Source organism: Trematomus bernacchii, unplaced genomic scaffold (genome assembly GCF_902827165.1).
Source record: "Trematomus bernacchii unplaced genomic scaffold, fTreBer1.1, whole genome shotgun sequence".
Lineage (NCBI taxonomy): Eukaryota > Metazoa > Chordata > Actinopteri > Perciformes > Nototheniidae > Trematomus > Trematomus bernacchii.
Genome location: NW_022987547.1, coordinates 8,585,323 through 8,603,754, shown reverse-complemented (window position 1 = coordinate 8,603,754; position 18,432 = coordinate 8,585,323). Strand labels below are relative to the sequence as shown.

Sequence of the window (18,432 nt, the reverse complement as noted above, 5' to 3'; positions counted from 1 at the left end):
CTTTAATAATAAAAAAATGGTGTGAGTGTATACTTGCACCCGGGTAAAAAATAGATACACCACAGGTATTTGGCTATTTACACTAATCTGTTGTAGCAGTAATTACTCAATAATACCTCAATGGCGCTTATTTAAAAATGTAATTTTTATAATAATTATGAAGAATAATCTGAGGATTCAATAACGATAAGGCCCTTTTTAATCATAAGACTTTCATAAGTGTAAAATAATTGTAGGGTACTATATATTTACTTGTTTATATTTACTTGTTTATCCAGTTAGATTTGATTGATGCTGCATTTTAACAACCAAAAAAATGTTGTGTTTGCACTGTTCCGTTTACTGAAGCATTTCATAGTATTTTCCACAGGTATTTCTATGAAGACTAGGTGAGGACTTCCGGTGTTGTCACGTAATGTGGCAGCTGTGAAGGGGGCGGGGCTAAAATGATCGAGAGCGGCTAGGTGTGGCCTGCATTGTTTTTAACAGCAGTCAGTTTCAGTTGAAACATTTCAGGTGGAGCAGAGAGACAGGACGACAGGTGAGTGTGTGCACCTCAGTTTGTGAGATTAGCATCAGAGTCTACTTTAAATCTGTGGTTATTTGCTAAATACCTAATCATTTGAAACCTGTAGCGACAACAAACAGGTGTGTTAGATAGGCCTACTTTAAATCACTTATCTCCTTAGCGCGGCACTTCGACTGTGTTGTCAAATTAATGTGTTGAATTGTCTTAAAAGTGCGTAAATACTGTGAATTTATCCGTGGAAAGTGGTTGAGTTTGTTGTCTGACAAATTATTTCGGATTTAAAAAGAAATGTGGTACTTCAGTAGTTTATATTAACATGAATATCCAAGGCCAGAGATGTTCCAGCCGCCGCCTAACCTGATATTAAAAATGGCCATTTAAAATCGATATGTTATAACATGAAACAGCCCTGATATTATTAATCGGTTTGTTAAACGACAGAATATGTTTTTACTATGGAATTTATCAAGCAAAAGGGCAAAAAGTGTCCCCAGTCCTGAATTATTTAATGTGAGAAATGACTGCCTTGTTTTGGCCTTCTCTTTAGTGAATTTAGTCCCTATCTCATAGTAGACTCGTATTTTATGGTCTTCAATAACCTCAGGGTCATTTTCATAATTTATTTTAAAATGTTCAGGCCAAATGTTGCAGCTCTATTTTAAATAGGTTTTATTAAGTTATGTCCTAACAACATAAATATTCTTTCAGATTATTTTGAACAGAGATTTTAACCAACGGATCCAGCAGTGATGTCCTCGAGGCCGAATGGGAGTCCACCTCCCTACGAATCAGATACTGGATAGTGAGTCTCTTTCAATGAATACAGTATACAGTAAACCTTACTGTTGTTGAATATTTTTGATTTATTTAAATGCTTTCAAATGTTCACCTAGATAAAGCTTAATACAGACTGTTTATGGATACCCTGGAAGCAAAGAAAGGCCACAATAATTTGAGTTTGGTTGAAATGTTGGAACATTTTACTGAATTCTTTATGTTTCATGCGGAATTAAAAATATGTTTGCTTTGGAAATTAAACTAGGGGTTTCTAGGTGGCAATTTGAATATTCCTTTTTCTGAAAAACACTTTTATTTAATTATGGGTTCACAGATTCAAAGCAACTATATAAGTGTTTTGGGTTTTCAGTCGGTCATCTAAGTTTCAAAGTTTGAAAAAATTCATTTTAAATTCCTATTCCCTATTTGACATTTCGGATTAAAGCAATTGATTTTTTTTAAACTTTTAGATGTATAGATAAAAAATTTGACTTTATTTGAACCTGTAACTGACATGAAGAAAACCTCTGAAATCAAGATTTTAAAAATCACACAAATTCTTCGTCACAAATGTAAAACCTCATAAATTCAGACTTACGGTTTTACAAAAAAATATTTCAGGGGTTTTCAATTCTACACATTCAGCTGATTTCTTTGTTACTCTCTTCTCAGTAATGTGCCCCCCCAACCAGCCTATTCCTACTACCCAGACGATGAGTTCCAGCATTTCTACCGCTGGACGTCTCCACCAGGCATCCTCAAAATCATGTCCATCATCTCCCTCGTGATGTGCGTGGCCATATTTGCCTGCGTTGCCTCCACGCTGGCCTGGGACAGTCAGGGAGCGATGGGAGGCTATGGAGGGTCCTACGGGGGAACTGGGGGTGGTGGGTATGGTGGTGGTGGTGGGTATGGTGGTGGCGGTGGGTATGGTGGCGGTGGGTTTGGAGGCGGTGGATATGGAGCTGGAAACAGCTATGGCTACGGTGGGCTCGGAGGAAACTACAATGACCCCCGCAAGGGCAAAGGATTCATCATCGCCATGGCAGCCATCACCTTCATCGCCTGCCTGGCCATCTTCATCATCGTCGTTTCTCACCAGACCCTATCAACAAGCAGGAGGTTCTACCTAGCAGTCGTGATCATCAGCGCTATCTTAGCACTGCTAATGCTAATAGCAGCTATAGTGTACCTGGTGGCAGTGAACCCCGGCGCTCAGTCCTCGGGATCGGCCTTCGGCAGCCAGATCGCTGCACTATGTGCTCCGTACAAACAAACACAGCCCATTGGAATGTTACAGAATCAGTATCTGTACCACTACTGCGTTGTGGAGCCACAAGAGGTAAACACACACTTGAATTTGTTTAAGTCTTTAAAGGGGGATTTGTTGCAGGGTGTGGCCATGTATCAATGTTATATTGATATGGTGATATCAGACTAGATTTCGTTTAGATTTTTGATATCGTAATATGGTAAAATTGTAAGTTTTCCCAATTTTAATGGATGCACCAAAGTAAAGTGTTGTCATTTTCAAATTTGTATTAATTCTATTTACCCACTTATATAAATATAACTACTTCTAATTAAATTACTGTTGTTTATTTATCAAGCATCTCCTTGGGTAAACATTAACCCTAAAATATTTTCACAATATCGATTTTGAGGTATTTGGTCAAATATATTTAGATTCTTTGGATATAATCCGTATGGTCCAGCCCTTATTTGTTGTGTTTGTAACTCAGTTTTTTTCTCCTCTCAGGCCATCGCGGTAGTGTTCGGCTTCCTGGTCGCCATCGCTCTCATCATCATGCTCGTCTTCGCTCTGAAGACTCGCAAGAAAATCCAAAACCACGGCAAGAGCAACATCCTGTGGAAGAGGGTGAAGGTTATCGAGGAGATGGAGCCACCTCAAGATGTAGAGGCATGGGTGAGTTAATTGTTCAAAAACTAGTGTACATGCACATCCAACCCTAATCAAACAGGTGTTGAGCTGAAGGGGAGCACACAATGATGTCAAATAAATAGCTTGCACACACAGCATGGGAGCCCTACTGTGTTCAAGCTGTTTAAGCCATTTGTTTTGAGTTTATTATTCAACCTGACTGTTAGGGAATAATTTGCTTATTCAACCTTTGACACAGTTAATCATTTTCCCCTTTCACTGTCTCTTTTCCCATGGCATAAGTCTACGGCCTTTAGGTATTGCTGATATCTCTTTTAAGGAGGGGCAGCTTGGGCGCATTGTTGTTGCCAGCTTATGACCGAGCACAAGCTGACATGAGATAGTTTATTGTTCAGGGACATCTAGAGGCCCTTCTTTTCTGGAACGTAGGTTCCCTGGCGCACATTCTTTTCTAGGGACGACAGCTCTAGTTAGATTCAGGGTCCATATTTGTTTAGTCTCGCTGATAAAGAATGTTGATTATTACACTCCGAACTAGTTAAAACCTCGAACTACAGAAGAGTTCTTCAGAATTGATTTGGCATCTCTACCCTGTGGTCAACTCGTGGCCCGTGACATGTCTTGTGAATTCTCCGGCCGAAGCTCCAAATAAACCGTCAGTGTTTGCCATCAAAGCTCCAGCTCTCCTCGTGTCTCTCTGAGTCCTGACTCCAATTGCTTCTGAAGTTTCCCTCATGGAATAGAGCTGAAACTATAAGTCAGTACAGTCGATAGACAATTTAACGGAAACAACTTGAATCATTGTTTGTGCCGTATTTACAGCAAAAATAGTAATAATGAACATACTATGCTTCCAGTTGCTCCAATATGAGGATTCGCTGCTTTTAATGTTGTATATGCTTTTTGTTATTTTAGCTGAATGTTTTTTGGGTTTGATTGTTGGTTGGATGAAAACAAAACATTTGAAGACATTACCTTTTTTAAAACTGATATGGGCAATTTCGAGGACTAAAAAAGTGTTTTTTAATTGTATTTAATATTCTAGTTGTTTCCTCGACCAATAAAATAAACTGTAAACTGAGTTGCATGTAAAATCGTTACGTGTGTGAAGCTTGCACTATGAAATATTTGGCATTTTTGCTTTATTATTTAAATGAACGGTAAAGGGATAAAACATTTGGTTGATTAGTTGCTTGACAGAAAATTAATTGACCACTTTTTTAAAATTGAATAATCAAACTGTGATGTTTCAATGTTATTCTCAATCACCCATGATGGTAACCTGTTTAGGGTTTTGGATAAATCAAGACAAGGAGTCCCATCTCATTCCCATTTTCAGTGTTGTTGTTTTTTTAAGACAAAGAAATGAAAAAGACCGCAGCAGATAAATCCACTATTACAAAAACTGCAGGCCTAAAAAGTTAAGTAATTATAGAACAAGTTCATTTAATTTTTAATTGATTGACTCAACCACCTCTTAAAAATGTTTGAAGTTAAAATCAGAAGAAGCTATCGTGGCAGATCTTTTAAGGCCGGTCTTTAAATTGTCTCTCTGATGAAGCAGCAGTTGAGTGTAACAGCCAAAGCAGTAAAACCAGTTTAGTGGCAGTCACCTGTTGCTCAGCGGGGGAGGGGAACCGCTCCTGGTTTCAAGGTGTGGTGTTTACACTGGATGAGTGTTTCAATGTTACACAGGCATGTCCCTATGGTAGGAAGAACTCGCAGCAATAAAAACCTGGACTTTTTATTGCCTATTTCTTCAAATATTATTTACATTTCACGGTGAATCATTCTTTCTGAAGTTATTTTAAGAAGTGTTTGGCAACAACTGTCACATCTGAACTACTCCAGTGTAGCAATGAGTACTAGGTGAGTCATTTTTGTAATGATGACATTCAGCGCAGTGAAGTCCTGAGTTCACTGCAGAGCAATGAAGAGGAAGAACAGGTCGGACTGGTCCTCTTAAACCTCAAATCCCACCAGTTGGCAGACACATAACACTGGTAACATGATACTGGGAGCTAGAGGCATTTACCTTTAGTGTACTTAGTGGAAACTCATGTGAAAAGTGCTGAGGCGACCTGCAGAACATGGTGTTGTTTTGGAGGTGTGCAGCAGGGTGGAGCTCCCATATGTCCCACACTTTCAGAGGACAAGTCCATGCAGGCGGATCATACCAGAGTTGGCAGGGATCCAGTATTTCTGTTCAAGGAAACCGCCTGTATTTTTATCATGGTTGAAAGCACTGTTTACTCCACACTGTAGATCATTTGGGTAAAGCTATATTTTTAACAACAAATCTTGGAAATCACGCCTTTTACTGCGGCAAAGATTTCCTTTCACAGTTTTTTGTGATGATTTACTTTAGTCCAAGCTCAAGTCTAATGTCTTCTTTTACTGCGGTCAAGCCAGCCTCCACTTCGGAAAACACAGTCAAGCCAGCATCCGCGTTGTTTTGCGGTGCGCGAATATCCTATGCATTACGGTAGCGGTCTGGAAAAACTGCCTTCAAAATAAAAGTGCTTACTCGGTCAATAACAAATTATACCAAACATATTAAAATATGTACTATATAGGCCTAATGTGATCAATAATAATGTAAGACAAACTACGTATAACTACCACATTATAACTGACTGAATGTAAAACTTAAAGAGTTTCAAAATAAAAGACCTTTGAAGTCTCATATATGAGCTATCATCCCTCTGTTTTTAGATAAGAATAAAACAAAAACTGTCCAGTATCAAATACTTATTTCACTTCAGGGTGATAGCAGGACACCCCATCTAGTCAGAATCTAGTCTATCACCCTGAAGTGAAATAAGTATTTGATACTGGACAGTTTTTGTTTTATTCTCATCTAAAAACAGAGGTTTGATAGCTCATATATATTAGACTTCAAAGATCTTTTATTTTGAAACTGTACATCAGATTGTCCTGATTTTCTCTGAGTGACTAGATGGGGTGTCCTGCTATCACCCTGAAGTGAAATAAGTATTTGATACTGGACAGTTTTTGTTTTATTCTTATCTAAAAACAGAGGGATGATAGCTCATATATGAGACTTCAAAGGTCTTTTATTTTGAAACTCTTTAAGTTTTACATTCAGTCAGTTATAATGTGGTAGTTATACGTAGTTTGTCTTACATTATTATTGATCACATTAGGCCTATATAGTACATATTTTAATATGATGGTATAATTTGTTATTGATCGAGTAAGCACTTTTATTTTGAAGGCAGTTTTTCCAGACCGCTACCGTAATGCATAGGATATTCGCGCACCGCAAAAAAACGCGGATGCTGGCTTGACTGTGTTTTCCGAAGTGGAGGCTGGCTTGACCGCAGTCTTCTACTGTCCGACCAAAACCCCCAAATAGTCAGTTTGATATCATACAGTATATTAAGGAAGCATCAAGCTGTCCCATTTGTGTAGCACAACATTTTTGCTTAAAAGATCATTTAAACAATTATTTGATTTGTCAAAATACTCATTTAGACATGTTTTTTTTAAATATTATTTTGCTAACATGTTTTTTTCCTCACCTAGGTGAACAATGTGTCTGGAAGCCCAGAAGTGTTCCCAATGTCGGACTACCCCGAGAAGCTGAGCGGCTCCAGGAGTCACCTGGATGATGAGAGCACCAACTATGACAAACCCCCCTACAACTACACCCCTCAGTGAGTATGATAAGGAGGAGGACGTGTGTGATGTTGCACAGTATGTACCGTGCACTAGCACACTGCAGAGGGCAGCGTAAAAACAGTTACACTCTGTGCCCTAATGACACTTTAAATGGTTTAAAATGTCATTGGTAGAGGGAGATTAATTGTAGGTGGAGAAAGCAAGGTACCCAGGTGTAACCAAAATCGTGGATGTTGCAGTTACACAGTGAGTTTTCACCACAAAACCACAGCGTTTGAGCACTCATGCTGCAAACTTTGAATATGCTTTGAATATCCTGAATCCTCAGCAATGTGTTAAAAGTTCAACTTTGTCCTCGAATGCAACACAGAAAAGTTGCTCGGAGCTGGACGAATCTTTTTTAAATTTAATTGTATCCTTGTTATTCATATTGGAGCCACATTTTCTTTTCAGCTTTTATGTTAAACTTGTGTATTTTACATGTTATCAACATGTTCATCACTTCATCAACTTTAACATTGCTATTGGATAATTGTTACTATAAGAAAATGGATTCTAGTCACTGAGATTCTAATAATAACCAAAAATTGAAATAATTTGCTCTATATCTTTTATTATTTTCTGTTAATACTGTATGTCATCAAGTATAAACATGTAGTATTTTAATATGATCAGTATATAGGACATGAGATTGGGCACAGCTTTTAGAACAGTTTTCAGGTGGCTGCCGTCATAAAAAACTTGCTTGAACTTGTTATTCCGCAAAAATGTAAACCAGTCTGTTTTTTTACTTTAAGGAATGTCAGGACATACAACACAGATGTCAGTGTCTCCCAATATGAGCTTTTTTTAATTCAATAAAAACATTGCCAGTTTCGGCTTGAATTACATTGTCACACTGAAACTACGTCAAATACTTTTGTGCTGATCAGGGAACGTGAAGTATGAATAAGGGAAACAGGAAGTCATTATTGACATATTTACTCATTCAAGATGAACTGATAGATCATCATGCTATGTTTTACTTCCTCCTCCAGCATAGAAAGGCAGGGCCATGGGAAGTAGGGGTGCTGCAGCACCCCCTGGTGGAGGAGTAGGGGATCTGCACTTCCACAAGATTAAATACAAATATAATTAAAAAAAAAAGAATTTTCAGCCTTGATGTAACAACATTCATAATTAAGTAAAGATAACACCCTTTTCACCCCGGTTACATTTTCCATTTGCCCTGTACGATGGGCGCTGTAAGTGATGAAAGTGGGGGATGTTGGCTTGTCAGGCGCCCGCAGCTCACAGCCAAAGTGAGAGAGAGAGAGAGAGCGGGGGCGCACCGATACCGGCAGGGATCGTTGTTAGCTTCTGCTGCGCTAACGGATACTGTATAAGAAGCTGTTTCTACAATAATGTGGAGGGAGAGTTCTGTCCTGTCAGACTGAGAGGCTCAGTGAGGTAAAGGACTCTGAGTGTTTAGATAGTTCACTTTAGTCTAAGTTATCTCAGTGGGTATCAAACGGTTTGGTCGCAATTTATGTAAACAAATATTTCCAAGGCACACCTTTATAATTATTGGAATAAATAACAACAGGTTTGAAATCATTCCAATGTATACTATAGGACAGTAACCAAAAATATCGTTTAAAACTGGAGATATTAAAGGTGGGGTAGGTAAGTTTGAGAAACCGGCTCGAGATACACTTTTTGTTATATTCCATGGAATGCTCTTAACATCCCGATAGCAATGAATATCTTAAGTGCTTTGACAAAAAATCCATACAAAAATGTCATCTGTGGAAGCCGTAGTACTGTAGAAAGCACGACCAATCATTTTAGCCGGCCCGGCTAAAATAACTGGATGGCCTACCTGCCTGTCAGCCTTCCATCTGTGCACAAACTTATCTCATGCCCTCATTGGTCATGTGCGCGTTCGTGTGTGTTGGAGGAGGGGCTCTGTAAGGAAGTGGCAGATTTTCTCCGGTTGTGTATTTTCAAATTCTAGCGATCTCGAGCCGGTTTCTCAAACTTACCTACCCTACTTTTAAAAATATGCATGAATAAATAAATGTTAACTAGGTAAAATAAGATATGAATGAACAACAAAAATAAAATAAGTTACATTTATTTGTTATTGGCTATGTTCATATACTTATTTGATTATTAAAATGCAAACCGATCTTTTTCATATGGGTGTTTAGAGTTGTACCCCCTAGATCTAGTCTCTAATTGTGTGCTCAAAGTGCACCAGATTGAAGCATTTTACTTTAAAATGTTCAAAATAATCTTCCCGGGGGGGCATATCCCCGGACCCCCCTAGAGGATGTGACGTCCACCCCCCAATTAAAACATGTTCATACAATAATGAATACATTTGAAGCCTTTTTATATAAGCTGTCCACCATGTCAACACGTTTCTCTTTTTGTAGTGTATTGATCTTTTGTATAGAGGTTTTTCATTGCCAGCTAAAATCTTGCCTAGGGCAGCAAATTGGTCAGAACCAGCCCTGGTGTCATCCCCACAGCACCCCCCATTTGAAACATGTTCCCACGGCTATGTAGAAAGGTGACTAAACAGTAGAAAGATTAAAACATTTTAACTAATGATCATACTTAGAGCAGTTTATTGGATTACAGACGCTATTTTGCCGGGTAAACCATCTCCATCTTTAACGTGAATTGCAGGTTTTTTTTTTATTTAACCAGATAAAAGCATTGAGATAAAATGCTGACCTGGCCAAGAAGGCAGCAACGTTACACATTATTACACAGGTGTGAAAAACGTATGCTCTGTCATTTTTATATATACATTTCTGTATACTCTAACAATATGAATACTCTCCCTTGTTCCACAGGCCTGCAGAAGAGAACATGCCTCTGCAAAATGGAGCTCCCTACAGCAGTATCTCAGAGGTGGCCAGCTCTCGTGGAAAGCCCAAAAAGAGACGAGCAGGCCGGCCGCGCCGGGCCGACGGACAGGAGTACGAAACGGACTACAACTCCTCCGGAGACGAGCTGGACGACGACGACTTCGACAGGTAGGAAGAAACTAAAGACCCACCTCTCTCCCCTCTAAAGTTTAAAGTCTTAAGTAAAGGAAGTGTAATTGACAAAGTCTAATTGAATTACAAAAAGTACAAAAATATGCAGAATGTCTTTTAAACATGTAACATATTGTTTAATACCATACATGTGCATTAACACAGTTTGGCAGCATTTTAATGTCAGTTTATTTATGTGGAGCTGAATTTAACTATGTGAAATGATGATTGTGTTTGCCCTGCAAAAAATAGGAATTAGTTATTGCAAGTCTTTTTTCACCAAATAAAATAAAATCAAGATTACTGGTTTTCTGACGGAAAATAATATGTTGAATAACAAGTGGGAGTATAGCAACATCGTCCTTGCAGTATTTTCACCTACCTTTTCCAACTGATACTGCGGTCAGCTACGTTTCTTTTTGTTGACTTGTTTTGTTGTTCTTCTCTAACTGAAGTGTTCCCTCTTATTTTCTGCTTTAGTGAATACCCTCCCATAAGAAACGAGGTGGAGCGCAATAACTACAAACGTGATTTTGATCGCGAACACCAGGAGTACAAAGACCTGCAGGCGGAGCTGGACGCCCTCAATAAGGGTCTGTCAGACCTCGACCGAGAGCTGGACGACCTGCAGGAGGGCAGCCCACAGTTCCTGGTGAGACTTAGTTTAAATTAACAGTTTAATATTGATTTATTGACTGCCTTATTGAATATAACCAATAGTTCTGTTTTAATTTCAATTATGTTGAAGGATATGCCCAATTTGAAAACGAGATGTATCTGTGCAAAGACACAGCAGTAACTGACAGCATGAGCTCAGAAATGTAGTTTGCTTTTAAAATTCATAGAAGTGAAGCTGCGTAGTCAAAAAAGTTTGTGCCATTAAAGGAGGTGCTTTTACAGAAAATGTGCACCAACTATGCTGTTTCAGTGTCTTTTAACACCTCATTGTGATTGTACAGCACACAGTCAAGTTTCACCACTCTTATCAACTTGGTGAAGACCAAAAACCGAGCTAACAGATATGAATTATTGGAGTTATAAAAGCTAATGTTAAGAAGATACTGTTAGCTAACCTCAACCTTGTCATTTATAAGGTTACAATATTTCAGTTGCGTGTTTACTTGTTCTTTCAACCGACAAGTGGCTTTTAGTTTAAGACTGATAAAGTAATGAAGATAAAGAAAGACTGTGTTAGAGAAATCGTGACATTTTGATGACCTTATTTCATTTTGAAATGTGATACATTGTTGATTCACTCTTTAACAGGATGCTTTGGATGAGTACAACAGGATGAAGAACAGTAAGAAGGTATGTGTTATTGTTGTTGATTTACAGTACAAACAGAATCAGAATACAGATTTATCATGGTCATAATAGCTTCTGCTTTTTACAATTGATGAAGCTTTTATATAAAACTCATACTTATTATGTCGTCTTTTTTTCTCCAATCATATCTGCAGTCTCCAGACTATCTGGTGAAGAAGCGCAGGTGTAAATATCTGAAGTCCAAACTGAACCACATCAAGAAGATGGTCAGTGATTTCGACCGCAGAGCCTGAACAACTACTTGTGGATCTTACGCATGTCCGAGATGAAAAGATGGCACTAAATCTTGTTGGGGTGAAATGTTTGAGGATTTCAGACAACAGAGGAGGAGGTACACTGATGTCGAACACAGAAGTCTCCAAAACAGTGTCTGAGCTGTTAGCTGGTGAAACATTGCAATGGTTGTTTTCTACTTTTGAGACACAGAAAACAAAGATTCCCTCTTGTGTTATGACACTGTTTGTATTACGAGTATCACCTGCCGTAGATACTGTTATATGTATTTATTTTGCTTCATGTTATGTGAAATCAGCTATAAGAGGAGGTTAAGCTACTACATAGTGGAGGGAACACAAAACTAAACTGTTTGTTTTTTTAATTGCTCTTTTTACGTTGATTTATTATGAGATTCCTTTTTATGATGATTCACATTTCTTGCAATATCGATGTAAATATGTGGGAAACGCTGCAATTTTTAATGATTTTAGCAAAGTGTGTTACGGTGTGTTACTTTATGGATGGTAGAACAAACAGACCTTTTTAAATATATGTTTAATGCATACTGATGTACTTTTAAAATGATTTGATCACTCTTTTTTATTATAATAAATACATTTTATTGAACTTTTCTTATGCTGTATTTTTACACAATGGCTTCTCAGACATTTTTAAGACTACAAGCTATTCTCGAAGAACATGGTAAGGATTTATGGGAAACGTGTTAAGAACCAATCTCAACTTGAGGTTGGGTTAAATAAATAAATAATGCTCCCATCAACCCTTACCCTAATGTTAAAAGTATAGCTTGTAGGGACAAAACCACAGAGAATTATCACCTGAAGTTCCCTTCAGCTCTTTGCATCTTTTTAGCTTCTTTTAGCATTGTTTTGATTTTGAACCTGCATATTCTGCTCAGCAACCCTGTTTTCCGGGCAAAAAAAGTTGTGATAAACATATTCTACACAACCTGTCCAGCACAAACAGAAGACAGACACTGTTATTAATTAGCTGGTGAACATAGTGGAACATTTAGCAACTAAAGATACCTATATTTCCCCATGGAGCTGATGGAGACCAAAGCCAGGTCAGCTGGAAGGTGTGTACATATTGAATTTATCTCTCAAGTGGCTAGAAACACAACTTCAGATTAAAGCTAATGTGTTTAGCAAAGTCTGATGGATGTCTTAACTCCTTGCTAACATGCTAACAGCTTCATAAGGTGACAATATATCAGATCCTATGTTTAGCTCGCTCTGCTTCCACCAAAGGCAAGAAACTCTTAACACGGCTTTAGGGAAGTGTTACAAACACGGACGCCATATATACACAGTGACGGCACGCTGAAGCAGAGGAAAGTACCTTAAGTTTGTGGCTTTAGTCGATAAGGATGCTTTGTTTTCTCATATATCTTCTTTGGTTTCCTCATTGAATTACACCACAGAGACACTTAATCACATGACACCATATTTCACATTAAGACACACACTTCTCTTCCCTCCTGGCTGAATTTCAGGCAGTGGTTTTGAACTGTTCAGTCTGCATCGAGTGTCTCCTCAGCAGCATCCTCCTGGTCATCTCCTTGGGATGGCCCGGAGGAGCGGAGGGAAGGAAACTCTTTAGGCCAGACTCTTTCTCACAGATTGCACCCCCAGCGCTGGAGCCGAGGTTATAAACATTAAGGATGGGAGCCAGAGGGGGCAGAGATCTAGGCCTGGCTTGGGAGGTGTGGTCCAACAAGAAGGCCCCAGATCCTCTGCGCTCGTACCCAGACAACACCCTCCTGTTTGGGCCCAAACTCGATAGTGACTCCCTGGAGCCCATTGTGCCGGAGCAGTGTAAGGGAGCCAGCTTCTTGCCATCTAAAAGGTCTCTTGTTCTCTGCTGGGACTCCTCAGGCAGACAGTGGATGTCTCTAGCTAGCTGCGGGTCGGAGCTGTAGATGTCCTCCCCAAGCTTGCGCCTTTGGATAATGCTTTGAAGGCTTGAAGAGGCCATGCTGTGAAGTGGAGTGCTGAGGTTTTTGCCACCAGAGAAGGAGGAAGAGGAGGCGAGGGAATCTGTTCCAAGGTTTACAGAGTGGAGGTTAGGGTGGGAGGCAGAGTGGGAGGACTGGAGACCTGGTACGGATATATTTTGCCCCACATGTTTGTCACATTCATTCTTTCCTTCTACTCCTTTGTCCCTTGCCAATCGTTCTTCATACCATCTGAAGGTCTCTGCTGATGAATTTATGCTGTCCAGTTTGTGAATTCTGAAAGGCAAGTCCTCCGTTTGGTTGAGGTCTTTGCCGTTTTCTGTAGAAGAGGCGGGATGATGATGCTGGTGGAGCAGAGACGTTGGGATCTTTAGCCAGGGCTCAGAGTTCAACCTCATGAGGGGCTGCTGCAGGCCGTACCCCGCCACGTGGCCCAGCCTTTGAAACCGAGAAGGGGAACCAGGATGGGAGCTTACGCCTTCTTTAAACGAGAAGACATTCTTAGGGGGACATAAGGAAGAGGAGGAATTACATTGGGGTGAGGTGATAAGCTGAATTTCAGATGGAGAAGCAGGAGCTGCTGATGCCGTTTTGTCCATCTGATCAAGAGGACCAACAGAAGGCGTGCTGAGGTACTGTTTGGCTTGTAAGTTCCCACATGGGAAATGATCAGTGGTTATGATGATCACCTCCTTCCCCTTGGCTTTGCATGTGTCCAGCAACACCTTCAAAACCTTTAAGTCTCCGGCCATGACTGCGTACACCAGCGCTGACGTCCCGGACTGGTCCTCCAGGCTGATGTCCGCTCCACTAGCCAGCAGCAGAGACACCACCTCGGGGCCGGCCTGCTCCCGGCAGGCGTGCATCAGCGCAGAGCGACCCTCCTTGTCCTGGATGTTGGGGTCCGCTCCTTTCTCCAGGAGGAACTGGAGCAGCTTGACCCGGCTGGCGCTCTGGGCGTCAGTATGCTGGGTCCTGCAGGCCACCATCAGGGGGGTCTGGCCCTGGCTGTCGCTCTCGTTGATGTAAGCCCCCCCCTCCAGGAGCAGCCGGGTGAGACGCAGGCGACGGAGGAACACCGCTCTTAACAAGGGGTTTCCTGAATCCAGCGCCACCGCAGCATTACTGCCTTCTGCCTCCATCCCTCTGGGTCCAAGCTGCTGGGTTTCAGAGATGTAGTAGGATGGGTTTCTGTGGAAAAAAACAAACCACTTTTAGGAAATGATGCTAAAGTAAAGCTATTTTCATTCACAAGCCACGGATAAACTTTTAATTCCCAAGTTGTGACTTTGGGATCGTGCATTCCCAGCTCTCACACATTACCCAACCGCAAAATCCCTCTTTTATTTAGTTTATTTATCATTCAGTGTTTTATGCCGGGTCTCATCTTTGATCCTCTTTACTTGCATGTGAAAGGCTTTGGAAAAGCTGAACATTTACTGTTTTTGTCTTTTCTTCTTGCATATAGGGTCCATTCAACAGCTCCTTTTCATGCGCTCCTCCTCCACAGCACCAGCAGAGGCAGACACTTTCTATCAGCCTTTGTGCTGTTTGTCCTTGCTTCTCTCCATTAGACCAGATAAGATGGCAGTTACAATGTCTCAGACAGGAGAATATAAATGTCCGCATAATGTTGCACTTCTGCGTCATACTGTGTCTCCATATGTTAGTACGTTCTGCCCTGTGTAGGAGAAATCACATACAAGCTGACCTTCATCATCCAGAATGATGATTAGCATGTGTTGCTATTAGCATTTCCCGACATTTCATATATGAATAAACCAATACACTGCTATATGTTTAACCTCCAAGTAAAGGGAATGATTTACAAATCTGTAACATTCAATATATTTTCCTTTTTCATAGTAAATTGAATGAAAGGCCCAAAACCAACTATGTGCAGTATGTATACTAACAAGTATTGTGTGTGGAAAACTATTTTTAAGGGCAAATAATGTACTTTTTACCACATTAATTTGACAAAATTAGGCATTATGTAGATTCAAAATAATAAAACTAAATATAATTCAACTAATAAATGAGGTAGCATTGCTAACCAGCACATATAAAAGTAATTTGAATTAGCAGCTTCAAAATGCAAGTGATATTCACAATAATGCATCAATAACTATAATCCAGTTTTATAATAGTATTGGGAAAAGGACCAACCTACATAATGACTACCTTAAAGGTAGGGTAGGTACGTTTGAGAAACCGGCTCGAGATCGCTAGAATTTGAAAATACACAACCGGAGAAAATCTGCCACTTCCTTATAGAGCCCCTCCTCCAACACACACGAACGCGCACATGACCAATGAGGGCACGAGATAAATTTGTGCACAGATGGAAGGCTGACAGGCAGGTAGGCCATCCAGTTATTTTAGCCGGGCCGGCTAAAATGATTGGTCGTGCTTTTTACAGTACTACGGCTTCCACAGATGACATTTTTTTATGGATTTTTTGTCAAAGCACTTAAGATATTCATTGCTATCGGGATGTTAAGAGCAATCCATGGAATATAACAAAAAGTGTATCTCGAGCCGGTTTCTCAAACTTACCTACCCCACCTTTAACTTTAAATGCTTTAGGTAAATTCTGATGCTAACACTTTTGTAATTTTGCTCAAGAGTTTGAATGCTGGACTTTCCCATCTAACATACACTTTTTTTTACACTGTACTTGGACAGTACAATGAGTTCCCCTGCTAGTCACCTTATAAAAGCACACTCATAAAAGCCTATACGTCATGTTTTCTGTCATCGTCTTTTTCTCCCTTATCCTGTTGCTGCCGTCAGCAATTACATCATCAGTGAAAACAACTGAGCTCTTTCCGCTGGCAGCCACACGTCCAACTCAAACACCACCTGCATGCCTGACAGATGAGATGGAGGTGGTGCGCATTTAATCATGCTCTTTCTTTTTTGGTTGGTACTTTCGCCTAATTACTGTTAAAAATATCAATCATTGAGTTAACCCTTTAACAGAACTCTGCAGTTTTTAATGTGCCCTGGCCTCCTACTGCACATAACTATACTTCACTTCATCTAAGAGAGAAAAATGTGTTTTGTATTTCTTCATTATTATATTTCTGTGACCCTTTACTTTACACAAAATGTCATCCTCTTCTTTTACCCTTATATACCCTTTACCCTGAGTTATTTTATGTTGGTTGGTTTCATTTACTGAAAAACACTGCATCATGTTTAATATGCTTATATAGATTTGAAATATAACTCTTAGAAAAACAGAGCAGTACAAAGTATAATATTTCTCAATTATATTAAATAGTTTGCATACAATGTAAATACTTAAGTGAAGCACAACAACACATTTCCACCATTCATTTTAAGACACTGGTTTTCACATTTCTTTAGATGTGAAATAACAACAGACTATAATACAAATGTCACACCTAGAATCAGCTTTATTACAGGTGGTTCTCCTAAAATGACGGTACAGTGTGTGTAAAAACGGTTACATTTCCCGAAATGTTCACACCTTGAAATTGAGGCTGAAAATCTCTTTTATATGTTCATGTCTTAATACTCACAGTAGCCCTGTCCACTATATGCAAATATTGTATAGTATGTTGCAGTGTTTTGTTTCCATCCTGCCTTCAGATTGAGAATAGAAAACTCCACTTCACCTGAACAAGCCTCGCTCAACACTCATCTTCCATAAGAGCCCACTCACATCACTGTGTGTGTCCGTGTGTGTGTGAGCGCACATATGCTAATTGCTGGTGTTTGTTACTTGTGCACATGTCCGAACACGCTTTCAAATTGACAAGATAAATATATAAAGCATCTTGTTAAATACCACAAAGCGTAAAATCATCCATACATTCAGATTCCTTCTGAGTTCCCTACCACATCATCACAAGAAGACAGCAATAAGTTAATACTAAATGTCCTGTAGTGTGTGTGAACTACTTACCAATCTTCAGTAGGGTTAGTCTTCTCTGGCAGACATTTACTCTCCTGTTGCAGAGCTGCTACTGACTGTGCCCAGGCAGTGCTGAGGTGTGTGTAGGTGTGGTGTGTGTGTGTGTGTGTGTGTGTGTGTGTGTGTGTGTGTGTGTGTGTGTGTGTGTGTGTGTGTGTGTGTGTGTGTGTGTGTGTGTGTGTGTGTGTGTGTGTGTGTGTGTGTGAGTGTGTGTGAGTGTGAGTGTGCGTGAGAGAGAGACAGTAAGTCAGAGAAGACGGGAGCTGCAGCAGTCAAGGTTTCCCAGCTCGTGTTTGCTCCTCAGACAAAGTAGAGTGTTACAGGCTTGTCGTCAGGCAGGTCTAAGAAACGGTTAATCCATCCCAGCAGCAGCAGCAGCAGCTCTGCAGAGTTAACAGAGGCAAACAGGAGAGGTTGACAGAAATGAACGCGTTGAAGGTGAAGCACTATAGCAACCGGGCCGGCACCGCCACACCATGTCTGATCTGTCTTTTCATTACAGGACGCTCTGATTCAGCACAGGCCTGTTAGATTTGAATCTGCCTCACAGGACTTTTTTTTCTTCTTTAGTTGCATGCAGAAAAGAGAAATTGTTTTGTCCACCTTATCAATGACATCTCCATGACAACCATCAAGGAGGCCGAATGACGGCACATGCTGTAATTGTGCTAGAGGAACTGTTTCTTTGTGTCTGTGTGGGAGTGTGCATGTACCTGTGTGCGGATAAGATCTTCTGCATATACTTTGCATGAACATGATTTAATTATTGTGTGATCAAAATAAACATTTGAGTGACTCTTTAATTGAGTACTTGATTTGAATTGTAACATATTGAAACATAAGACAGAATGAGTACAATGACAGGACACACTGTTTGCACTTTGTTATTGCATTAACATAATATCATGTACGCATTGAATATGGAAGATCATTGTCTAGAGTCCTGGAGAGACTGCAGGAGTGAGTGAAACCACTATTGGCATCGTGATAAACAAAATTCTCTGCTGCATGATTTAAAAAAAATGAAACAACACTGTTCTTTGTATCCTTTGCAGACTATTACTAAGCCAGCTGTTAATT

General features: G+C 39.9%; 2 protein-coding genes across 2 annotated transcripts; one reads left to right on the top strand and one right to left on the bottom strand.

Annotated features, from left to right (window-relative positions):
• The first annotated feature begins 463 nt into the window (after positions 1-463).
• On the top strand, positions 464-12,060 carry oclna (occludin a). The gene is made up of 9 exons (XM_034123296.1): positions 464-541; positions 1,238-1,331; positions 1,979-2,648; positions 3,066-3,233; positions 6,759-6,889; positions 9,701-9,883; positions 10,367-10,538; positions 11,153-11,194; positions 11,347-12,060. Exons 2-9 carry the CDS (start codon positions 1,279-1,281, stop codon positions 11,443-11,445), a joined length of 1,518 nt encoding a protein of 505 aa, XP_033979187.1. The 5' UTR covers positions 464-541; positions 1,238-1,278; the 3' UTR covers positions 11,446-12,060.
• Positions 12,061-12,212: 152 nt separating this feature from the next.
• On the bottom strand, positions 12,213-17,455 carry ankrd34ba (ankyrin repeat domain 34Ba). The gene is made up of 2 exons (XM_034123464.1): positions 17,344-17,455; positions 12,213-14,597 (listed from the first exon to the last, which is right to left on the bottom strand). The coding sequence occupies exon 2, from the start codon at positions 14,546-14,548 to the stop codon at positions 12,941-12,943; it is 1,608 nt and encodes a 535-aa protein (XP_033979355.1). The 5' UTR covers positions 14,549-14,597; positions 17,344-17,455; the 3' UTR covers positions 12,213-12,940.
• Positions 17,456-18,432: the final 977 nt, after the last annotated feature.